The sequence below is a fragment of the Stegostoma tigrinum genome, chromosome 14 (assembly GCF_030684315.1).
Source record: "Stegostoma tigrinum isolate sSteTig4 chromosome 14, sSteTig4.hap1, whole genome shotgun sequence".
Taxonomy (NCBI): domain Eukaryota; kingdom Metazoa; phylum Chordata; class Chondrichthyes; order Orectolobiformes; family Stegostomatidae; genus Stegostoma; species Stegostoma tigrinum.
Genome location: NC_081367.1, coordinates 42,795,666 through 42,822,034, shown reverse-complemented (window position 1 = coordinate 42,822,034; position 26,369 = coordinate 42,795,666). Strand labels below are relative to the sequence as shown.

General features: G+C 39.9%; 1 protein-coding gene across 1 annotated transcript in view; it reads left to right on the top strand.

The window, feature by feature from the left end:
* The window catches only part of LOC125457398 (intestinal-type alkaline phosphatase 1-like), a 46,565-nt gene extending 20,955 nt beyond the window's left edge, over nt 1–25,610 (top strand). Inside the window, exons 4-11 of the mRNA XM_048541554.2 lie at nt 126–300; nt 4,261–4,433; nt 9,903–10,037; nt 10,136–10,205; nt 17,418–17,552; nt 18,246–18,437; nt 20,139–20,255; nt 22,981–25,610. Coding sequence (XP_048397511.1) covers nt 126–300; nt 4,261–4,433; nt 9,903–10,037; nt 10,136–10,205; nt 17,418–17,552; nt 18,246–18,437; nt 20,139–20,255; nt 22,981–23,252 — 1,269 coding nt within the window. The 3' untranslated portion in view covers nt 23,253–25,610. The remainder of the gene's footprint in view (nt 1–125; nt 301–4,260; nt 4,434–9,902; nt 10,038–10,135; nt 10,206–17,417; nt 17,553–18,245; nt 18,438–20,138; nt 20,256–22,980) is intronic.
* Nucleotides 25,611–26,369: the final 759 nt, after the last annotated feature.

Genomic DNA, 26,369 nt, shown 5'->3' with positions numbered 1-26,369 from the left:
CAGGTTTCATTTTAGGAACAGACATATCCAGTGTTACTATCAGTTGAGATCATAATAAGATCACTTATTGCCTTAAAAAAACAATTTGCTAAAGCTCTGAAAAGAACATCTTCTTCTTCTTTTAGACATACAATGTTGATCACCAAGCAGCTGATAGTGCAGGAACAGCTACTGCTTACCTTTGTGGAGTCAAAGCAAACTATGGAACCATTGGACTGAGTGCAGCAGCAAGACGAGGAGACTGTAAAACAACTTTTGGCAATGAGGTCATGTCAGTACTTAAGAGGGCAAAAGATGCAGGTATAATTTATTTTGAAAGTACCTGTGCAAAATGACATTCAATAATCATTCTAATCTCAATAAATAATAAAAGCTGGGAGGAAAATCCAACAATAGTTGAAATGATAAAGGTGACCATGACAATTTTTGAACTGCCGTATGGATGCAGCAGGGAAAGAACTATTTCAGTGGCCCATTATTGCTACATAGTCAGCAGAACATTGACCAGTAATAACAGCCTGCACATTTTTTTGTAACTTGAAGTTGTTTGAAGTCTGTGTGCTACCTAATACTGAGTGCATATACAATGATTTCAGAATAAACCAATCTACAAAGAGAAGAACTTATGGGTTGAGTTTTTTTGGTGAAAGTGTGAAAACAGGTGCTGTGTTAGAAATATTTGCCTTTTGAAAGTGTTGTTTTAGCATGCAATATTTGTCCCAGTTGCTGGTTACCATAATTTGAATTTGCCAGTGACAGAGCTCTTTGCATCCAATTCAATAGAAAATGTGAAGTGTACTAGCTGGCAGTAGCATGATGTAGTAACAAGTGAGAGGGAGAATACATTCTTTGATGTGGTAAAGGAGCTCCTGGTAGAAGAGGTGCAGAGGAGGAAGGAAGTCCTATACCTGCAAGGTGGGAAAACAGTGCATCTGGCATTCTTGTCCCCTTTTCTGAAGAAACTGCCACTACCCCACCTGGCCTCATCTCCCCTTTTTTCATACTAAGGGAAACTCCTAGAAAACTCCTAGAAAGATGCTGATGACCTTTTCCCTGGTGAATTCTATAGCAGTAAGGTGTTAATGAGTCTCACACAAAAGTTCAAAGATAACCTCAAACATAACCAAAACTAACAGAGTTAAATGGCTGAAAATCTGAAAAATTAAGCCCTCCGTTTCAACTTCTCCTCCATTCTTTCTTTGCAGTTCTTATGATTCATGTTACTGAGGCCACAATTCTTTGTGCCTTCAATTTGCTGTTGCATCCTTCACCCTTGTTCAACTATTTTCCTCCCTGTTGCTTAATCCATGTTCCATAAATTTTCTTCTGACTCAGCTTCTTGCACCTATCTTGATATAGAAGTACTGGTGTTGGACTAGGGTAGGCAAAGTTGGAAGTCACCACACCAGGTTATAGCTCAACAGGTTTATTTGAAATCGTAAGCTTTCTGAGCGTAGCCACTGTGTCAGATAACAAAGATTAATTAACAAAAGTAACAAAAATTAACTCCATGTATGCAAAGGGAGTATTGCATATCTCTGAAGAATATTCAAATTTTGCTGAAGAGACATAATGTTTGGATCGACTATCCAATACAGTTGATCAACTGGATATCAAGACAGAAAACAGAAACAAAAACAGAAATTACTGGAAAATCTCAGCAAGTCTGGCAGCATTGTGGAGAAAAAGCAGAGTTAACATTCTCTCTCTCTGTCTCTCTCTCTCGGCTCCGTCTCCACCCATCATTTTCTTAATTATGTAGACCACAAACAGCAGAGGTCCCAGCACTGATCCCTGTGGAACACCATCAGTCACAACCCTCTATTCCAAAAAGCATCCTTCCACTGCTACTCTCTGTCTCCTATGCGTAAGACAGTTCTGTATCAAGCTTGCCCCGATATCATGTGACTTCACCTTTTCTACCAATCTTCCATGAGGGACATTGTCAAAGGCTTTACTGGAGTCCACATAGACAGCATCAACTGCTTTGCCCTCATCAATCATCTTTGTCACCTCCTCAAAAAATCCGATCAAGTGAGTGAGACATGACCTCCCCTGCACAAACCCGTGCTGCCTACCTCTAATAAGTCAATTTGCTTCTAAATGTGTATAGATCTTTCCCTACCTCTAATTTCCCTACCACTGATGTGAGGCTCTCAGGCCTATAATTTCCAGGATTATCCATTACCTTGATGTGAGTTTGCTCGCTGAGCTGGAAGGTTAGTTTTCAGATGTTTCATCACAATTCTAGGTAACATCATCAGTGAGCCTCCAATGAAGTGCTGGTGTTATGTCCCGCTTTCTATTTATCTGTTTAAGTTTCCTTGGGTTGGTGATGTCATTTCCTGCATTGGTGATGTCATTTCCTGTTCTTTTTCTCAGAGGATGGTAGATGGTCTCCAAATCAATGTGTTTGTTGATGGAGTTCCGGTTGGAATGCCATGCTTCTAGGAATTCTTGTGCGTGTCTCTGTTTGGTTTGTCCTAGGATGGATGTGTTGTCCCAATCAAAGTGGTGTCCTTCCTCATCTGTATGTAAGGATACGAGTGATAGTGGGTCATGTCGTCTTGTGGCTAGTGGATGTTCATGTATCCTGGTGGCTAGCTTTCCATTACTCTTGTAGAATCATTGAGTCATACAGCACGGAAATAGACTCTTTGGTCCAACTAGCCTTTGCCAAACATAATCCCAAGCTGAACTAGTCCCACCTGCCTGCTCCTGACCCATATCCCTCCAAACCTATTCATGTATCTATCCAAATGTCTTTTAAACGTTGTAGTTGTACCTGCACCCACCATTTCCTCAGGAAATTCATTCCACATGCAAACCACCCTCTGTGTAGAACATTTGCCTCATGTTTTTTTTAATCTCTCTCTTCTCACAATAAAAATGCTCCCCCAGACTTGAAATCCCCCATCCTAGGAAAAAGACAACTACCATTAACTCTTAATATACCTTTCATTATTTTATAAACTTCTTTCGGGCTGCTTCTCAATTTCCTAAGGTTATTCTCCAGTCCTCTGGAACCTCACTTGTGGCCAAAGAGGATACAACACTCCAGCAACTTGTTCTCCTACCTCCCTCAATAGTCTGGGATAGATCCCATCAGGACTAGGGGACTTACCTATCTGAATACATGGCTTAGAAATTTGACACTACCCTGTCTGAGATCATCCTCCATTAATTCCTTCTCTTTGGTGAATACCGATACAAAGTGTTTGTTTAGGAACTCATTTGCCTCTCCTGGTTCCACACATAGACTCCCTCCTTTGACCTTGAGTGGGCCAACCCTTTCTTGGCTACCCTCTTGCTTTTTATATGTGTATAAAACACTTTGGGATTCTCCTTAATCCTGTTTGCCAATGACTTTTCATGATCCCTTTTAGCCCTTCTAATTTCTTGTTTAAGTTCTTTTCTACTTTCTTTGTATAATTAAAGGACTTTGTCAATTCCCGTCCTCCTTGACTTTATGTACACGTCCCGTTTCGTTTTGACCAAGGTCATAACATGCCTGGTCACCCAAGGTTCACACAATTTGCCATACCTGGCCTTCATTCTGAATGGACCTAAAACATTAACTCTGCTTTGTCTCCGCAAATGCTGCCTGACCTGGTGAGTTTTCCAGCAATTTCTGTTTTATTTATGATTTCCACCATCCACAGTTCTTTTGTTTTTGTTTTTGTTTGTGTTTAGTGTTTTACCATAGAAAACAAGTTGTTTTTAATCTAAGTTGTGAATTATGAGATCAACCATACTCTCATTGAATGGGGGAGCAAAATGAATGGGCTGAATGGCTTACTTCTATTCCTATATCTTATAGGTTGTGGTCTGTCTCTGCACAGAGTTTTTCCTGGCCAATTATTAAATAAAATGCTTGAACATTCTTGCTCAGAACATTGTCCATTTAATTGTAAACACAGACTGATGTGTCTATATTCTTGATGACCTGGATAAACAGATTGTACATTGTCAAAAAGTATCATGCTCCATTTCACTTAAAATAATGAAAGTCATTTTTTGCAAAGGTAAATTTTTTTCACAACTAAGTGATTAATATTACATGGCATTATAATTAGACAGAATGATGAATTCCACATTCTAACCATTCTCTGTACTCTTTATTTATCTAATAGATACAGTAGTAACTACCTTATTGTTGTGATTCCTAGTTCTGATTTAAAGCAAAATTTATTCTGACTTTTTCTATTCACACACTTTTCATTACCATTAGATAATCTTTAACACTTTCATTGTGCACAGGAAAGTCGGTTGGCATTGTAACAACCACTCGGGTTCAACATGCTTCTCCAGCTGCTACATATGCCCATGTTGCAGACAGAGATTGGTACAGTGATGCTGAAATGCCATTCAATGCAATTGAGAACGGTTGCAAGGATATTGCTTTTCAGCTCATAAATAACACAGATATTGATGTAAGTTTTGTTTACTTTTATAAGATTTAAAGAATCATCAAACCACAATGCACTTTTATCATAGCTAAGCATTTTGAACAAATAATTAATTATATTTTTATCTTATAATTATAAATTAATTGTAAGTAATTAGTTAAATATTATTTTTATAGCTACTTCCATTCTTGTGGTACAATTTTAACTATTTCCTTATGCCTTTTACATTTAGATAACTTTGCTCAAATCTGTGCCCAGTGACCTGACCATTTAAAATACTTTTTTTTCAAACAATGACTTGTATTCTATTGCTTCATGGCCTTGCTTTGTGTGCGATAAATCACATCTCACAAACTTGATTGAGCTTTCTGAGGGGGTTACCAAAAAGATTGATGATGGCAGAGTAATAGACGTTGTTTACATCAACTTTAGTAAAGGCTTTGACAAGGTTCTGCATGGTAATTAATTAGTAAAATTAGATGACATGGAATTCAAGGAGAGCTTGCCAATTGGATGCAAAATTAGCTTGAGAGTAGGAGACAGAAAGTGGTAGTGGAGGATTGTTTTTTGGACTGGAGGCCTGTGTCCAGCAGTGTTTCACAGGGATTGGTACACTTTACACTTTTATTTGTCATTTTTGTAAATGATTTGGTTGAACGTTTAGGAGACATGGTTAGTAAGCTTGTGGATGACAACAAAATCGGTGATTTAGTAGACAGTGAAGAAGGTTATCTAAGGTTACAAAGGGATCTTGATCAATTGGATCAATGGACTGAGGAGTGGCAGATGGAGTTTAATTTGGATAAATGCGAGGTATGTGGTTTGATAAAATTAACAAGGGCAAGACTTACACAATTAATGGTAGGGCCCGGGGTAATGTTGCAGAACAGAAAGACCTGGGGTTCAGATACATAATTCTTTGAGGTTTACGTCACATGTAGACAGGATGGTTAAAAGAGTGTTTTGCACATTCGTCTTTATCACTCAGACCTTTGAGTATAGAAGTTAGGATGTCATGTTCAGGTTGGTGAGGCTTCTTCTGGAGTAGTGTGGATAATTCTGGTGACCCTGTTATAGGAAAGATATAATTAAATTGAAGAGCATTCAGAAAAGATTTAGCAGGATGTTGCTGGGAATGGAAGGTTTGAATTATAAGGACAGGCTGGATAGACTGAGACTTTTCTCACTGGAGCATAGAAGGTTGGGGAGTGACCTTACTGGCGTTTATAAAATCATGAGGGGATTAGGTAAGGTGACTAGCAAAGGTTTTTTCCTTTGGGTGGGGAGTTAAAAAATGAAGGGCATATCTTTAAGGTACAAGGTGAGAAAGTTAAAAAGATATGTGCACCCACTGATTGACTGATTGTGCCAATGTAGAAACTTTATCCCAGTGTTTCAGTTATGAGGTACTGACTAATCTCAGGATTTGACAAACATTTTGTCAGTATCTAATCTACTGTTTGATGTTAGGGAATGACACATTTAAATTGTGTGAAACAAATAAACATAAGGTAATAAAATAATCTGTAATACACTGCAGTAGAAGCTAATATAACTGTGGGTTTGTTTTTCATTGTAAACCATGCTGCTGGAGAACTTTGACCAGTAGAATTGTTGGATACTCAGCTTGGAGGACAAGTCCAACGTAGAAAAAAAAATCCCAGTTTTTACTGCCTTTCACAATTTCACAAAAAGTTCACATTAAAACATCTAAATATTTCAGAACTGAAACATACCAGCTGGCCCAACAACATGATGGTGTGGTATCCATTACAGGAACAGGAGCTGTAAACCTATCTGTCTCCTCTGTGTCCACACCCATTTATATTCTGCTATCAACTAAGCTGTGTTAGCACTGGCAAAATAAAGGGTAAGTGGGGACTGGTCAGAAAACTTGGGAGCATTTGGACTAACCCTGCTTCTCCTGGCTCCAGAGGAATGATTTCAGTCTTTTTTTAATGAAATTATGTTTTTGTCGGTTGTTCAAACGACAGAGGTCACTAAGAGTCCCAGGTGGAGCAACAGTGCTTCTCCCAGCTATACATTCGAATTGTAGGCCAATATCAGTTACATATTGCTCCCAAATCTCCAAATTCTGCTTATGTTTTAGCTGAACAATCTTGCTACTTCACCATCAGGGACAAGCTACCTCCAGCTATCTGCCTGTAACAGATGTACACATCTCACTGGTACTGTAATGATCAATTTCCAATGTTTGTGCCTGTACCTGTTTTAAGTACATACAATATTTGTTGAATATGGGTTCTATTTGATTCAGGTTATATTATATTTCTGGATATTTTTACATTTTATATTAAATGAGCAAGTCTCAATAAGTAACCTGAAGGAACTACTTACATTTCTATCTATGCAAATTGCATTCTCAAGACAGGTCAAAGTGCTTTATAACCAAAGAATAAAAGTGCAGTTAGTTAACACATTAGCAACCATCAAAGCTAATTGCAAAGACTTTCCTACAGTCAAAATGATTGTCTACTAAGTCTATCAATGGTGTTTTTAGTTGAGGAAAGCATGTTGAACCAGGATGAGATGGAGTTTCTACTGATCTTTGAATTGTATCATTGAGATCTTTTATGATCACCAGTGCAGACAGGTGTAGCCTCAATCTAACCGTGGGTATCACACTTTCAGTTTTACACCAGCCTAGATAGCGTTCTCCGTTTAAAGTGTGGTCCAAACTATCATCTTCTTGCTCAAATTTGACATACTTCACCAAGGACATAGGCATTTCTCTTCATTAGATAGATACAATTGGTTATATTGGTTGAGGGACAACACTATAAAGTATGCAATAAGGTAAGGAAGCCGGCCTCCATGAGCTACTGCAGCTGTTACGAGGAATGATGTCACCACTATCATAGACTTCATTAGCAAGTGTGTAGAGGACTGCGTGCCACAGATGTCAATCAGCATATTACTCAACCAGAAATCTTGAGTGAACTGGGAAATCCATTGCTTATTAAAGACCAGGTGGCAGCATTCAGGTCAGATGACCCAGTCATTTACAGCAAATACAGATACAACCTCCAGAAGGCACATAGAGAAGTCAAGAGGCAGTACTGGACCAAATTAGATGCACAAACTAACCACATGGACACTCGCCACCTGTGGCAAGGCCTACAAAACATAATAGGATACAAGAAGAAGCAGAACAAAACAGTGGACAAAAACACATCCCACCCTGGTGCAGAGAATACTGTTTACACGCAATCTGAGCAGAATGCCAGTAGAATGGTATCACCTGCACCGTCAGCCCCAAACGCAACTGTTCCCTCAGTCATCGCTGCAGACATCAGACTGGCTTTCTTGAGGGTGAACTTGAGGAAAGCAACTAGCCCAGACGCTGTCCCTGGCCATGCACTCAGATCCCAGATACTCTGCTGGCAGGAATGTTCACTGATATCTTTAGCATCTCCTTGCTACAATCTGAAGCCCCCACCTGCTTCAAGAAAACCACCATCATCCCAGAACCAAACAAAACACATGCAACATTCCTCAATGACTACCACTCAGTGGCTCTGACCTCCATATTTATGAAATGCTTTGAGGTTAATCATGGCTCACATCAACTTGAGCCTCCCAGGCTGCGTCATTCCCTTGCATTTTGCCTACCGGCGGAACAGGTCCACAACAGACACTATTTTCCTAGACCTACACTCATTCCTGAACCATCTAGATGATAAAAATACCTATGTTAGACTTCTATTTATTGACTACAGCTCCACCATCAACATTATAATCCCAAACAATCTAATCTCCAGACTTTGTGACCTTGGTCTCGGCTCTGCTGCAACTGAGTCCTTGGCTTCTTGACCCACAGACTGCAATCAGTGAAGATAGACAACAGTACTACCCACAATAATACTCAACACCAGCACCCTGTAAGGATGCATATTCAGTCCCCTACTGTATTCCCTGTACACTCACGACTATGTGGCCACATTTCATCCAAATGCCATCTCTAAGTTCATTGGTAACACAACTTTGTAGGCCGAATATCAAACAACGATGACACAGAATACAGGAAAGGGATAGAATGCTTGGTGTCATAGTGCAAAGATAATAATCTCTCTCTCATGTCAGCAAAACTAAAGAACTGATCAATGACTTCAGGAAGAAAGAATGAGGTCACCTGTCCACCCCCCACCACCACATCAATGAAGTTGAGGTGGAGAGGGTTGAGAGCATCAAGTTCCTAGGAGTGATGATAAGCAACAATCTGTCCTTGTCCTCCCATTTAGATGTGATGGTCAAGAAGGCACAACAATGCTCCTTCTTCCTCACAAGGCTTAGGAAATTTGCATGTTCATCAGGGCCCTCAACAAATTTTATGGATGCACCACAGAAAGCCTTCTATCTGGATGCATCATAGTTTGGTAAAGCAACTGCTTTGCCCGGGACCATAAGAAACTACGGAAAGTTGTGCGCACAGCCCAGATCATCATGCAAGCCAATCTCACATCCACACTTCTTGTTCCCACAGGAACGCTGACAACATCATCAAAGACCCTTCCCACCCTGGTTATAATCTCTTCCAATCTCTTCTGTCAGGAAGAAGATACAGAAACTTAAACACATATACCGACAGGTTGAAGAACAGGTTCTTCCCCGCTGTTATCAGACTCCCCAATTTCGAACCTAATGTTGATCCCACTTTGTGCACCTCCTATGCAGCCATTACCCCGAATGCCTCACTCTGTTTAAACACCCTATGTCCTTGTATGACATTATTTAACCATGCAGCTTGCAAAGCAAAACTTTACACTGTATTTAAGTACATGTGACAATGATAAATCAAGTCAAAGCAATTGAATCCTCTGTCGGTCTTATTCTGCCCCTTACTCTAACTCACTATTTGAGCTGACTATCATAAGGTACAAGTGATATGAATTTTGCCAAAATTAATCTTTATGAATATACATATCTGGATCTGTTTTGTGACGAAATTTAAATGTACAAAAAAATTTACATATCCTTTCTCACATCAAAGTTAACCTGGGAGAGATGGGGATATCATGGTTATGTCACTACAACTAGTAAAGCAAAACTTTGAGTTAAAGTCCTGGGGACATGAATTCAAATGTCAGCATGGCAGATAGTAAACTGTGAATTGAATAAAATTCTGGAACGGAAAAAAAAGCTAGTAACTATGAAATGATTGTCAATCAACATAAAATCCACTTTGCTGACTCGTCTTTCTCTGGAATGAACCTTAACAAACCCACAGCAATGTGGCGGACTCTTAATTGCCCTTTGGGGCAATAGGCACAGGTAATAAATATTGATCATGAACAAACGAAAACAATGATTCCTTTTCATGTCTAATTTATTTCCACTGAATGTGATGGCAGCCAGAGAACAATTGTAGGTCATGACCAATTTTGCATTGGGACTATAGACTATTAGTTGTTGATGGTTTGTTCTAACTTAAATTCCATGTGAGAAAAAGAAATTGTATGTTTATTTTTTCAGGTCATACTTGGAGGAGGAAGAAAGTACATGACTCCTGAAGGGACACCTGATCCTGAATACCCAGAGAACCCAGGTCAAAACGGCACTCGAAAAGATAAAGAAAATCTGATTGAAAAATGGCTCAGTATCAAAGAAGTACTGATCAATATTCTTCACAGCCAGATATTCCATTGAATACTTAATTAAATAATAATGTGCCCAGTTATGAATTAATGCCTTCTAACATTTTTCAGGATGCACAATATGTGTGGAATAAAGAACAGTTTGATGCTGTCAATGTGAAGAAAACTAAGTATTTGATGGGTAAGTCCACTGAAAATTATTCTTTGCAACACTATTTTATAAAGGGTAATAAATTCTATAAGAAAGCCTGGCATAAGTGATGAGTGGCCCTCTCAAGTCACTGCAGAACATAATTTTGGGATTGCTCCCACAAAAAAAAGTGTAACACGTTGCACCCGCAAAACTGGAATTCCAGAAATTTGATCTGGCAACTGTGAAGGAAAGGCAATATGGTTCTAAGTCAGGATGAGCATTCCCGATAATTTTCATTTTCTTCCACATAGATCTTTGAGGTCTGTACGCAGTATGACTCCCAATCACTGTGTGCGGATCCTTGGAGAGGAGTGTGTATGCAGTCTGCAGCTTGAAGGGAGCATTGGTCAGGTTGGTGCGTGGGTTGGAGAAGGACTTGTGATATAGAATGCATCCTGGATATTAAATTGTACATTATCATTTTCTCCTGTCATTAACTTGCAAGTTCCAACCCCTCTGTAAATTTGAGGTCATCCAAAAATTAGCTGCCTGTGCTCTAACTTGCACCAAATCTGTCTGGAATGTTTCGTGGATTAAAGATTGCACATAAATAAAAGTTGTTGCAAAAATGCACTTAATATCTAAAGAACCAGAAACTCATGAAGAGAGTTTTTGAGAAGATTTGTAGTTCGGGTTGTCGATGAGACTGTGAACTTGCTTGCCAAGCCAGTGTGTTTGGTTGCAGTCGTTTTGTCACCCTGCTAGGTAACATCGTCAGTGAAGCTTCACCGGAGGCGCACTGACGATGTTACTTCGCAGGGTGACAAAACGTCTACAATCAAAAACACTGGCTTGGCAAGCCAGTCTACAATTTCACTGATGAAGAGATGCCAATTTATTTATAAAGCGGTTTTGTTAAAATATGTCAAACTACTAATTGGTCTTAATATAAATGTGATCCTTAAATTGAAATTCATACAGGAATTAGGCAGATACTTCTTGGTGTTCTTGAGAAACCTGTCTGCTGTGTAGCAGAAAATAGGTCATAATATCATGACATAAGAATTGGGTCAAATAGCCTATCAAGTCTGTTCTGCCATTCAATCATGGCTGATACATTTCTCCAACCCATTCTTGTGCCTAAACACGTGTTCCCTTACTAATGAACATATCTCTGTCTTAAAGACACTCAAAGATTTAGTCTCCACAGCCTTCAATGCTAATGAGTTTCACAGATTCACCACTCTCTAGCTGAAGAAATTACTCCTTATCTCAGTTCTAAAGGGTTGCCGTTTCACTCTGAGGCTGTGCCTTCAAGCCGTTGTTTCCCCTACTAGTCAAAATATCTTCTCCATGTCCACTCTATTCGTGTCTCTCAGTATTCTGTAAATTTAAATGAGATCCCTCTCATCCTCCTAAGCTCTACTGAGTACAGACCCAGAATCTCAATTGCTCATCCTCTAGCAAGCCATTCATGAGTCATTCTTGTAAACCACCTCTGGATCCACTCTCATGCCAACACATCCTTCCTTAGATACAGGGCCCAAAATTGCTCACACTATTCCAAATGCGGCCAGACCACAGCCTTACAGAGCTAGAGATATGTTCATTAATAACAGAACACGAGTTTAGGGGAAGGCACAAGAATGGGTTTGAGAAATGTATCAGCCATGATTGAATGGCAGAGCAGACTTGATAGGCTAAATGACCTAATTCTGTACTTATATCACGATATTATGACCTATTTTCTGCTACAATGCGGCCAGGTTTCTCTTGTATTCCAGCTCTCAAAATAAATGCTAACATTGCATTTGCTTTCCTAACTGCCAACTAACTTGCATGTCAACCTTAAAAGAATCCTGAACTTGAACTCCTAACTCCTTTTGTGCTTCAGGTTTCTGAAGCCTTTCACTGTTTAGAAAATGGGTATGCCTCTATTCTTCCTTCCAAAGTGCATAACTTCACAAATTTCTACATTGTATTCCATCTGTCACCTCTTTGCCCACTCTCCTAGCCTTTCCAAGTCCTTCTGCAGTCTCCCTGCCTCCTTCATACTACCTGGGCCTCATTATAACCTAATGGCAGGTTTCCTATACATTGGCTGAAACAGGAACACCTATATACTGCAATTTGCAGCAGGTCAGCCCAGCATGAAGTTAAAGTGAAAATAAGACTCATAATGTGAGATAATAAAATGTGAGGCTGGATGAACACAGCAGGCCCAGCAGCATCTCAGGAGCACAAAAGCTGACGTTTTGGGCCTAGACCCTTCATCAGAGAGGGGGATGGGGGTGAGGGTTCTGGAACCATTTCCACTCCCCCTCCCATTCTTTAGAAACCATTTCCACTCCCCCCCCATTCTTCAGAAAACCAAGCGGAGGCTTGGGGACCGCTTTGCAGAACACCTCCGCTCGGTTTGCAATAAACAACTGCACCTCCCAGTTGCAAACCATTTCCACTCCCCCTCCCATTCTTTAGATGACATGTCCATCATGGGCCTCCTGCAGTGCCACAATAATGCCACCCGAAGGTTGCAGGAACAGCAACTCATATTCCACTTGGGAACCCTGCAGCCCAATGGTGTCAATGTGGACTTCACCAGCTTCAAAATCTCCCCTTCACCCACCGCATCCCAAAACCAGCCCAGTTCGTCCCCTCCCCCGACTGCACCACACAACCAGCCCAGCTCTTCCCCTCCACCCACTGCATCTCAAAACCAGTCCAACCTGTCTCTGCCTCCCTAACCTGTTCTTCCTCTCACCCATCCCTTCCTCCCACCTCAAGCCGCACATCCATCTCCTACCTACTAACCTCATCCCACCTCCTTGACCTGTCCGTCTTCCCTGGACTGACCGATCCCCTCCCTACCTCCCCACCTATACTCTCTCCACCTATCTTCTTTTCTCTCCATCTTCGGTCCGCCCCCCCCTCTCTCCCTATTTATTTCAGAACCCTCTCCCCATCCCCCTCTCTGATGAAGGGTCTAGGCCCGAACCGTCAGCTTTTGTGCTCCTGAGATGCTGCTTGGCCTGCTGTGTTCATCCAGCTTCACACTTTGTTATCTTGGATTCTCCAGCATCTGCAGTTCCCATTATCTCTCATAATGTGAGGTTGCATTCCATTTGGCTGAGTTTGCTGTCGAAATAGTGGAAGAAGAATTTGTTTTAAAGCAAACCGTTTTCTAAGCTTTCCTGGACATGCTCGTAGGTAAGAGAACTTCTCTTTCCAGACAGTGGGAGAAGGATTCCAAATCACAGTGATGCAGGGACGGTCTCTGAGCATCATCCCAGTCAAAAAAAGGCTTTTTAACCTCACGAGAATAGTAAAGATAAATACAGCTGCTAATTTCTCCCTATTTACTGATAACAGAAGAACAGGCGTCCTATCTTCACATTTACAGTACTATCATTTCCTTCGAGAAGCAAAAGAGCCCACTGAAGCACTTTTCATTACCATCCAAGCACACTCACTCCTGCAAAATACTGCAGCTACCCGAAATTTGAAATTAAGCAAGAGCTGCAGAAATATTCACAAATCTGGCAGCTTCAGAGGAGACAGAAGAAAATTGGGTGGAATTTTATGATCCCTGCAGTTTGAAGGCAGAAAGACTCATACATTGCAGCTCTGGTGTATCCACCACCTACCACCGCCACCCCCACTCCCATTTTTCAGGGTCAGAGTGAGTATCATGAGACCAATAAGTGGTCAATTAATTACCACTAATATACCTCATCCCACACCCACCTATATTTTACCTACAGCAGCACAGCTCCATGCCAGCTGGGTAGCCAGTGACTTTAGCTACACAGGCTGGCGTCAAGTAAGGAGTGTTTACCTTCTTTGGGATTTCCAGTGTGACCATCACTGGTAGTGGATGCACTGGTTGTGATATTGCAAAATATTTTACATTCTGAAATTGCACCAGTGGACAGGATGGCAGTAAGTGTAACACGACTATTCAAGAAAGGAGGAAAAAGAAAACCAGGAATTTCAGCCTGGTTAGTCTGACATTAGTTTTGAAATATTGCTGGAATTATTATTAAAGAAGTGTAACAGAATATCTAGAAAATCGTAAGTTATTTGAGGTTGTAACTGGTAAGGTAGATAAAGAAGAACCACTAGATGTAACATATTTGGATAACCAAAATGCATTTGAAAATGTACCCATAAGGGTGTTTTACATGTGAAGTTAGAGCTAATATAGTGGCCTGCATAGAGGATTGGGAAGGAAATGAAAGATAGGAATAAATGGATCATTTTCAGGTTGATCGAACGTTACTAGTAGAATGGCATTGAAATCAGTTCTTGGGACATAGCTATTGATAAACTATATCGTGAAAATCATCAAGTTGCCTTAGTCCCGTAGGCTGCTCTTCTATTAGAAAGCGAGATTACTGATGTTGAGTTTAACCACAATATCACCACTAAGACACGTGGTATTGTTGAGAAGATGGGCCTTCATGGCAATCTCAGCCTGTACAAGAATTGAACTGTGCTGTTGTCACCATGCTATGTTGCAAGACAACCATCCAGCCAAATGAGCTAACCAACCCCCTATCAATGACTTTAGATGAAGGCACTATATGTATTGCATCATTGTGTAATGATGTAAAGCTAGAAGAATACTTACGAGTGAAATAACTCCACAAAGGCAGGTATCCTATCACCAAGTCACCCTTTATTTACATCTGGATTATTCATGACACTGATTTGGCTTCCTCAGAGCCAGCTCTCAGAGTGAACAGAACCACTGACACTACTGTTTATATCTGACAGCCAGGGCTCCCCAATTGGACCATATTAACAGTCTGAATCAGGGAATTCATATACTAAGAGGTCCACCTGGCTGATGTTGTTACAATCACTGCAGTGAAGAGGGTATAGGAGCTGAATTTTCATGGCTTCACTTTCTAGTAGACAACTGGACAGTTTTTGACTCTCAAACCTGATTCCTAGAGCAGTGGGCCTTCAAGTTCCAATATATCAGGGCAAACCAATTAGGAGTCTGCCTCGGGGCAGAGGACCTTCAGCGATAGATACCTTATATGTCACTGTCAATAACTCCCACCTGGCCCAGTTTTGTGTCACAAGGATGAAAATGCCAAGAGTGAGCTGTCTTGATAGACTAAGTCTCAGGATGCGCCGATGCTCACACCTGCCTGGTTTGTCGGTTTTCAATTGGAGTCAATTGTCAATGCGTTTGCATCTCGCTGATCACTCCATGTGCACTGGTAGGGGTATGTGGGTGTGGAAATGGTGTCTGGTTGCATTTGCAGTTGAAAGCTCCCCGTCCCAAACTCTCAGCCATAGATGCTTAAACTGTTTTGTATTGCTATGAACAGAGATAATGAGAACAGCAGATGCTGGAGAATCCAAGATAACAAAGTGTGGAGCTGGATGAACACAGCAGGCCAAGCAGCATCTTAGGAGCACAAAAGCTGATGTTTCGGGCCTAGACCCTTCATCAGAAAAGGGGGATGGGGAGAGAGAACTGGAATAAATAGGGAGAGAGATCCCCTGAGTTTGGTCCGGAGAGAGGAAGGTAACTTCTTCAGGTTTGGCATCCCGGAAGAGGCTTCGCAGTGAGGTTAAAACTGTGATCAGAGATAATGGGAACTGCAGATGTTGGAGAATCCAAGACAACAAAGCGTGGAGCTGGATGAACACAGCAGGCCAAGCAGCATCTTAGGAGGACATAAGCTGACGTTTTGGGCCTAGACCCTTCATCAGAAAACGGGGATGGGGAGAGGATTCTGAAATAAATAGGGAGAGAGATAGCCTGGCTGCAGTGTTTCCTGCTGGATCTGTGAAATGCTGGTCAGATCAAGCCCTTTCTTGGCAAATGGCATTCACCTGTCAAGCAACAGATAAGGAATGCTTTTCAAGGCAGCCTCTCAGTTTCGTCACTCCTGCACCACTTCAGCACATGAATAAAACTTCACAACGTACCAGTTTCATGGAGGTTGAGCCCTGCTGCTAAGTTTTTGTCTTTTGGTAAGTGTTGGCTCCTCTTTGCCTTCTTTAATCACTCGAAATGCCTTCCTGCCCAGACCATCAGAGTTCCCAATTTCACCAAACCACCACAGGAAAAAGCAGCCAAGACAGGAATGTGCTTGCAAACTGGCCCAGTGCACTTTTTTTTAGAATTTGCATTAGATTTATTGTCACATGTACTCACATGAGTACACTTTGCCACTTAACGGTGCCATCTTAGGTATAAAGGTAGCTAGGTACAGAAGCTTAAGTACAAAATTTTAGGAAAAAAAATAGAAAAATGAAGAAATCAGAAGTTTAGAATAACAGTCCTTCCAATCCAGTCCGTACTGGTACCCAGCCTCCAGACAGCGCTGCCATCTCTCAAAGCTCTCAAGACCGGGAGACTGATCTGGATTCACCTTGAGTCTGGGAGTCCGTACTGGCTTCACCTTGAGGCTTACAAGGCTGAGAATCCATGCTGAGGCAGAAGTACGTGATGACTTCACTCAAACCTCATGGACAAGAGGTAAGAAGAAAGAAGGAAAGAAAAAACACAAAACGAGAAAAAGAAGAAAAGAAATGGATGAAGCAGATGACCTCTGACTGAGGAGTCCTACTCCACTACGATCTTGGGAAGCCAGTTTTTTTCTCATTAAATCTAATTCCGTGGCCTTGGGCAAATTTCCAACGAAAGAATTTATAAAGGGATATAGACAGGATAACTGAATGGGAAAGAATATGACAACTAGGGAATAATGCAGGGAAGATTGAGGTTATTCACTTTGCTAGCAATGGTAGAAAAACTGAATTTTCTGAAATGCTGACAAACTATTAAAAGTTAATATCCATTAAGATTTTTCTTTGTGCAAGAAACATGGTTAACATGTCCATACAGCAAGGAAGTAGACAGACAGGTAATGTACAAAGAGTTTTAGTACAGAAATAATGATATCTTACTACTTTGATGAGACCACATTCAGTCTCATTCAGCCAGGCAGATTCAGCCATTGCTTTCAAAAAGGAATTCGTCAAATGCCTGAAAGACAACCATCTGTAGGGTGTTGCCAAATGGACTGGACAGTGGGACTAGCTAAATTACTCTTGCAGATGTCAGCATGAATTCAAAACATAGAATGACCTCCTTCTAAGTAACAACCATTCTATAAATTGTATATCAAGACCATAAAACCCACTTCCTTTTTCGTATCTCACAGACAAACATTTGAGCATAAATATTCAATATCATAAAATAATGAATGAATGCACATCTTGTTTTATTGTTAGGTTTGTTTGAACCCAAGGATATGAAATATGAGTTAAATCGAAATAAGACTATGGATCCTTCTATTGTTGAAATGACTGACAAGGCCATTCGAATTCTTCAGAAGAATCCCAAAGGATTTTTCCTTTTTGTTGAGGATAAGTATTTAAACTTCTGCTGAATCCAGTTCTAGAAATCTTGCAAGCTTTCAAGGTTAATTATTCAAGGTATTTTTCCCTTCTGCATCATTAGTGTTGAAGTAATTTTTTTTAAAGAAGATGCGTTGTTCACTGTCAGCCTGGTATTTAATACCTGTAATTGAGTCTGAATTGATGACGATACAATTACTTTGGTATAACTGATGACTGCAATGGAAATTGTTGGTGTGGTTATTTTTTTAAGTGCAAGTGCTGGCATAAATGGCGTTTGTTAGCCAAATTAATAGGTTGAAAATTGGGGCCTGGAGTCGAATCTAGCGCAAACAAAAGAGATGGAAGTCTAATCATTTTGACGACTTAAAGTTACTACAGTAAATTCACAGTACAAGTATTGAATGAACTAAATTGGTAATGTCACCTCCAAGAGGTGATAAGAACTAACAAGGCCACACATGTGGTTTACTGTAAGCCACAGTAAATAGCACTCTGCTGCAAAAAACTCTGAGTAACACTTCCCTCAACCCAGGACATAGCAGCATTTTGCAAAGTAGGACAGAAGCAACCTTGCCATTGGTGCCTGTGATAAAACCAGATGTTCAGCTTAATACAGGGATTAAAGGTAGAACCACCTATTTTAAAAATCTTGCGTTATATTACCAAAATTGAGAAGATATACCCTTTCTTGTTCTTTAAGTGGTAGAATTGATCATGGACATCATGATGGAACAGCAGTGCAAGCTTTAAATGAAGCAGTTAAATTTGATGAAGCTATTGAAAGAGCCAGTCACCTGACAAGTGATGTTGATACTCTCACTGTAGTAACTGCAGATCATTCACATATGTTTGCATTTGGTGGGAAAGCTTTTCGTGGCAATCCAATATTTGGTAAGTGACAGTACGTTCCTTCTGTTTGTACAAGAAATATCTACTTGGACTTTGAATTAGGGAATTTTGTTTGATAAAGTTTCTGTGAAATGCCTTGTGGTGGTTTTCAACATTGAAAGCACTAGACAAATTCAAATAATTGTTACTGACTAATTCAGTTGCTAAAAATGTATTTCCACAAAAATATTTCAAAATCAATTTTTTTGGTGTGAAATTTGGTTTAGTAAAATCTATCATAAAGTTGCTAAGAGTTATGCTGAGCTGCACTCATTCCAGCATGCTAGCATAGAAAACTGGCATCTGAGTTCATTTAAAATAAATTAACAAGTGACAGTGAAAATTTAGCCTTTGATAGCTAATTAGTTTCATTCACCAATTCACAAAGTAACAGAATTGTTATATTGCAGATGGGGACATATGGCATCCTGCACCATTTCTATCCAAATAATCATCCAATACCCTCTTGAATGCCTCCATTGAACCCGCCTACATATTTCAAGGCAGTGTATTCCATACCCTAGCTGCTCACTGAGTTAAAAAGCTTTTCCTCACTTCATGCTTGCTTCTTTTGCAAATCACTTTCAATCTAGACCTTTTTGTTCCTGTTCCCTTTACAAGCCGGAACAGTTTCTCCCTATCTATTTTATTCATTCCACCCATGATTTTGAAAATCTCCAACAAATCTCCTCTTGGCCTTCTTCTCTTCAAACACAGCACTCCCAACTTCTTCAATCTATCCTCATAACTGATGTTTCACATTCCTGGAACCATTCTTGTAAACTAATTCTGCACTCTGTCTGGTGCATTCTCATCTTTCTTATAACGTAATGTTCACAACTGTACAAATTAAACCCAGCTGAGGTCTAACAATTCCATTTTGAGGACCATTGTCCTATGTGTGCTATGTACAACAATTGTAAATACAATCTATATAAATGGTCTTACAAATTTACTAAATACCATGCACAGAGGAAATTTCTCACCTATCATTTTGATAATTATCCGCTGATCTATGGCTGTTTTGATTTTGTTCTTTAAAATTGTACATTGGCTGAATTTTGACCAGATTTTGAATTTGGATGGTTATGATTCCTCCAAATTAGTAAGTATTCTTGATTTCTCACCTCTTGATTAATCCTCAATAACTACAAGATATAACCTATGTTGCGATACTCTTTTTACACTAGCTTTTAGTATACATCAAGACATTACATTTAAGTTACAATTATGTTAGTTAATAATCACTTAGGGAAATCAACTCATCTAGTATGTGCCTTTGAGGAAGAGACTGAATTGTATAAATTGGTCTTGTAATGCTCAATTAAATTTAAGGAAGAATTTTAAATTGGTTTAAAAAGTTACAGTTAGAATATTATTAACATAAAAATATATTTTATTAACATATTATTTAAGCAGTACATTTTTATGAGTTAACCAATGCCTATAGCTTGAAGTTAAGATTACAAAACTTTAGCAGAAGGCCATTGTGGAGGATTTAGGTTTTTGCTGTCCTCAGTCAAGTTCATGCTTTGCTTCCTTTTTGGGCTTTTGAAAAATCCAAACTAAGGTACAACCAATGAGCTAAATATGAAATAAACTGAATTACATTTTGTTGACAGTATTTCTTTGACATTTATTACTGACTATGCATTGTTTAGACAGCTGTGAGTAATAAATTATATTTTCAATTATTTAATATAGGACTAGCACCATATTTGGCTTTGGATGGAAAACCATATACAACCATCTTGTATGGAAATGGACCTGGCTATGCAATCAAAAATGGCACACGACCAAATATAAATTCCACTAATTATTGTAAGAAAATTTGAGTTTTATATTTGTTGTAGTTACATATATTAAAATGAGCATTATAGTGGTACTCAAATGCTAAATGTGTTATTCAATGCTAATTCTATCACGCAGAAAGTATTAATTTGCCTTTTTATAATGCTATTCCACATTTAAGTTTATAGTATTTTCGAGACACAGGTGAATGAGTTAATTTGGGATTAATAGTTCAAATTTAAATTAATTTAGAATAAAAACTTTCCTCGCTTTCTGAAGGATTTAGTTTGGCACAGATTTATTAGGCCACTGCAAGTAATTAATATGAAGTTCCATATCTTCTTGAACTTCCTTGACTTTGTTGCATAGAACAAACCAATTCTTTCTTCTCATAGTTGATATTCTGGATGTACATAGAATACATGACAGCAATCATGAGGAACTGCAGCAGTCTCCATCTTCAGACCGATCTGTCAGAATACTGACACCCATTATAACTAAGCTACATTTCATTTATGCTACTACATTAGAGCATTTCTTGCACATATGAGTGGAAAGGCATTAATACCGTTAGTGGTTACATTGTGGGTCAAATGCACATGTGCAACTGGGGACAGGAGTTAGAATAATTGAACATTGAATATTGTCAGTAATTTGATCAAGGGAGAAAGGGATAAGACTGCAGATCCCACCAGATTGGAAAGCTGCAATTGTCATGCTCTGTTCACAAGAGGAAGCATTTAAATTTCATCAAAATTCAGCTGGAGGCAAACGTCTTCAACCAAGCACAGGGATCTTGAGAGATGCTGCCAGCAGCCTACATCCCCTCTTCAGAGGAAAATTAATTTTGCCATTCTATTCTTCACCACACCCACCTCCTGGAGCTGCTGTTGAGGAGGATTCCTAATTTCAACTGGTGGCCTCCCGTTCTGGTGAGAGAATAGAGGCATGTGGTTGATATGCAACTGTTAGAATAGTCATTAATGGACCATATGTATATTGAAATTTGCTTCTTACCTTTTTTCAGATAGAATGACTGATGGCAGTCATTTTCCCAAACACTCAACTGTATTAGAAAACCATTTTCTCCCAACTTCCCATATTTTCCTGGCTCCGCTCCCCTACTTCCTTTGGCATTCTCTTCCCTAGAGAATAGTGAAGGCTAGGTCCTTGGATAGATTGAAGGCTGAGTTTGATAGACTTTCAATCAGAAGGATGTCAAGAGTTACGGGAAACTAGCAAAAGAAATGGAGTTAAGGTCACAACTAGATCAACATGGTCATATTGAATGGTGGTGCAAACCAAAAGGCTGAATGGTCTACTTCTCCTCTTATGAACTGATGACATAGAGTGGCAGAAGGGTGGATGTGCCGACAATGTGGGAGGGAAGGTGGTAAATGAAAAATGGGACAGGGAGAATGTGAATAGGAAAGTAGGAGGGAAGAAATAGAATAGGGGAAGGAGAAGGATATGAAATATGGAGCAAGACAGACTTTGAAACGTAAAAAGGATTTCACACTGGCTTTAAAATTACAGACCTATGAAAGAGAAATGGGATGAAGCCAATAGGAGTGTTTTGGCAAGTGAAAAGTTGGTCATGAGTAGAATACAATGCTCTCTGAAGGCTTAGGTTGGCTCCTCCAAGGATTGTAGTGGAAATCACTGTCACCTGCAGGCACAAGACACTTGTTACATCTGCATTGGTCTGACAAGTTGCAAACTAAATTGAATAATGACACAAATAAGGTCTTTTAGGCAGTCCAGGTACAGTGATGGTAAATGAGGACTACCAAGAAATATTACCAACAGGGGATGGGACTGAACTGGTTCTTAGTCACAGAGGAGCAAGGGGTGCAATTACTTTCACCATGTCAGTAGTTTTGCAATGATTACAGCATTTAGATTTGATTGTGGTTACATATTGTTCAAATGCCTGTAAATGAGCTAGGAACTAATTAGTTGGGAACCTATTGTATGAGTAATGCTTCAGGGACCACATTCATGGCTCCACTGGAAAGGTAGGCTTTGCGTAACATGGCCCTGGCTGAAAACAGTCTGCTAGTTTGACAACAAAGTGAATTGTGTTTAAGACAAATAGCTCTAATCTTTCCAAGCAGGAATCAAACAAACAGCTGGAAGACAGAACAATGACAGATTGTAGTTACCAGCTTTCTTAGTTCTGAGCTGCAGACTGTTAGAAATGAATGTGAATCATAAGTTAAATGTTCTATGTAGACACATACATGGTATACAAGTGTACATAAAACTCAACACAATACAGTGACCATCTGTTACCTGCACACAATGTAACCAAAAAAAGCTGATGGATCAAATAACAATGGAATTGTTTTGAAGAGTTTGGGGGAAAGTAATTCCGTGTAGTGACTGGGTTGTTTATCATAAACGTAATTTGGCAAGATGGTGTAAGTGGAACAACTTGCAGTTGTATAATGCCTTGACACAATCAAAAGTCCCAAAGTACCTTATTTCAGTACAGATTGTACCAAGCAGTGTAATTGAAATATTAGAACAGGTAACCAAACGTTTGATTGATGTTTTTGAAGAAGGGGAGCAAGATATTAATGTAGAGGACTCAATGGTAAGTGGAGTTGAAATGTTGAAGATACTGCAACTGAAAATGGGGTGGTGCGAAGCGGGCATGTGAAGGGATCTAAACCGGTGGCTAAAGAAGATTATACTGATTAGGTGGTGATAAACAATGGAAGCATTTAATGAGATTTTCTGTCATTTGCAGACAGCAAGGATTATGAACAACAAGCTGCTGTTCCACTGGCTTCAGAAACTCATGGCGCAGAAGATGTGGCAATTTTTTCTAAAGGCCCCATGGCTTATTTGTTCCACAAAACCCATGAACAGAATTACATTGCCCACGTGATTGCATATGCTGCTTGTATTGACCCATATACAGAGTGTCCGCCAAATTCCACCGCCAGCAGTGGATCCTCACTCCAGCCTATGAAACTTCTCAGTATTTTACTAGTGACAGTTTATTTTCTCAAGCATTAAAACATCTTTAGCTGCCTAACATAAAATGTTTAACTGCCTTAAAATTATAGATTCCAATTCATTCTACAAATAATTGAAAAGTAATTAATACTTCATCATAACTCATATTTTGTATTCTTTTCTGCTTATGTAGCAAAGGAAATATACTTTTTTAAATATCTGATATCTTTGAAAACTTGTTTTATTTTATTAATTCATGGATTATTCACTAGCGAGGTCAGCATTTACTGCCCATCACTAATTGCCCTGGAGAAGTTGTGGTGAGTTTCCTTTTTGAATGGCAGCATTCTATGCATTGCTGCTGGGTAATGATTCCCAGATTCCGACTCCACGTCAGGATAAGCAATATATTTTCAATGCAGAAAATGTGTGACTTGGAGTGGAACCTGTAGGAGATGGTGCTCCCATGCATGAACTGTTATGGAATGCTAGGGGTTACAAATTGTAGGTAGAGAAGGTGTTATCAAAATAATAATTAGTCAAAGTAAATAGCAATAGCATATTCTAACTGTGGAATAATGCATGAATTCAGTATGTTTCACAAATCATTAAAGCATTTTGGAAAAGTGTGGACGTAGTAGGGTTGTTGTAATGGGTGACTTTAACTTTCCCAATATTGATTGGAACCTCCTTCGAGCAGAAGATTTGAATGGAGCTGTTTTTGTAAGGTGTGTTCAGGAGGGTTTCCTAACTCAGTACGTTGACAGGCTGACGAGGGGAGAGGCCATTGTAGACTTGGTGCTCGGAAACGAGCCAGGGCAGGTATCAGATCTTGTGGTGGGAGAGCATTTTGGTGATAGTGACCATAACTGCCTCACATTCTACATAGCTATGGAGAAGGAGAGGATTAGGCAGAATGAGAGAATATTTAATTGGGGAAGAGGAAACTATGATGCGATTAGACATGAGTTAGGAAGCATGGACTGGGAGCAATTGTTCCATGGTAAAGGCACTATAGACATGTGGAGACTGTTTAAGGAACAGTTGTTGCGAGTGATGAATAAATATGTCCCTCTGAGACAGGCAAGAAGGGGTAAGATAAAGGAACCTTGGATGACGAGAGCGGTGGAGCTTCTCGTCAAAAGCAAGAAGGTAGTTTACATAAGGTGGAGGAAGCTAGGGTCAAGCTCAGCTCTAGAGGATTACAGGCAGGCAAGGAAGGAGCTCAAAAATGGTCTGAGGAGAGTCAGGAGGGGGCACGAGAAAGGCTTGGCAGAACGGATTAGGGAGAACACATATGTGAGGAATAAGAGAATGTCAAAGAAAGAGTAGCGCCGATCAGGGATAGCATGGGGAACTTGTGTGTGGAGTCTGAGGAGGTAGGGGAAGCCCTAAATGAGTTTTTTGCTTCTGTCTTTACGAAAGAAACGAACTTTGTAGTAAATGAAACCTTTGAAGAGCAGGTGTGCATGCTGGAATGGATAGAGATAGAGGAAGCTGATGTGCTGAAAATTTTGTCAAACATTAAGATTGACAAGTCGCCAGGCCCGGACCAGATTTGTCCTCGGCTGCTTTGGGAAACGAGAAATGCAATTGCTTCACCACTTGCGAAGGTCTTTGCATCCTCGCTCTCCACTGGAGTCGTACCTGAGGACTGGAGAGAGGCAAATGTAATTCCTCTCTTCAAGAAAGGAAATAGGGAAATCCCCGGCAATTACAGACCAGTAAGTCTCACGTCCGTCATCTGCAAGGTGCTAGAAAGTATTCTGAGGGATAGGATTTATGACCATCTGGAAGAGCATGGCTTGATTAAATGCAGTCAACACGGCTTTGTGAGGGGCAGGTCATGCCTGACAAACCTTATCCAATTCTTTGAGGATGTGACTAGAAAAGTTGATGAGGGTCGAGCAATGGATGTGGTGTATATGGACTTCAGCAAGGCATTTGATAAGGTTCCCCATGGTAGGCTCATTCAGAAGGTCAGGAGGAATGGGATACAGGGGAACTTAGCTGTCTGGATACAGAATTGGCTGGCCAACAGAAGACAGCGAGTATTAGTAGAAGGAAAATATTCTGCCTAGAAGTCAGTGGTGAGTGGTGTTCCACAGGGCTCTGACCTTGGGCCTCTACTGTTTGTAGGAATCTCACATCAGGCCCTTCCACCCTCTGATACAATGGGATTTTCCAATCCCAAGTGAGTGCCATCAGGCATCTCACAATGAAGTGGTCCCACCACTGTTTCCCCACTATGATGGATTTTGTAAAATCTAGCCTGTAGTCCTAAAATGTAAGATTCTGATAACTTGATCTATCTACTGAATATTGAAAAAATGCTCAAGGATTTTTAGTTGCCTCTATATGCTTTGTTGCCTTTTCTTTTCTAAATGGATACCACATTAAAATATTTCCATTCTGCCAGTTCCTCTCAGATAGTCACTGTGTCTCTCTTAGTTCATAGCATTGACATTCTCCTGGTATTTGATTCCTGTATTTATGTCTGTTTGAATTGGATCTACCTTCATTATCTCATGTGGACTAAGTTGCGATCACAAAGAAAAACTGATGCCCACTTCCTTTTGAGCTTCTTTGTTCCTTTTAATTAAGATCTTCTTTTGGGCCCATGGTGGTTCTGCCGTAGTTATGCTGGATCTTCATCTTCAACCACTGGTGGATTTTTAAAATATATATATTTTTGGGTGTTTCCATCTGAAGTTTCATTGAAGGCAGTTGAAGGATCCCACAAGCCCAGTTCCCTTGAGGCTACCATCCATCCTGTTTTTTGTGTTGGAGTTGTTGGTATTAGATAGAGTAGACTTGGCTACTTGACTGTGTTCATATCTGCCTGTTTACTAACATCCATTGGGCAATTTGTTCTGTTGGTGATCAACTTTGTCCACAGGTAACGATTAAAAAGTGCCAGAAATATTAAATAATTATTTTGAATTAGTATTTCTGTGATGACTGCTATGTTTAACGGCTGTCTCTTTAATTTAAAGTAAAATGTAGTTGTAAAAGGAGTCATGTAACCTATTCTGAAATCTGCCTGAGAACAAGTCTGGGTGATTTAGTTGCAGTAGAGACAATGGAAGCCCAGGTTGACCTCCTGGAAAGAAACTGTAAGATGTAAACTGTCTGTTTAATTGCAAGTTAGAGTGGAGATAGGGGTGTGGGCTATGT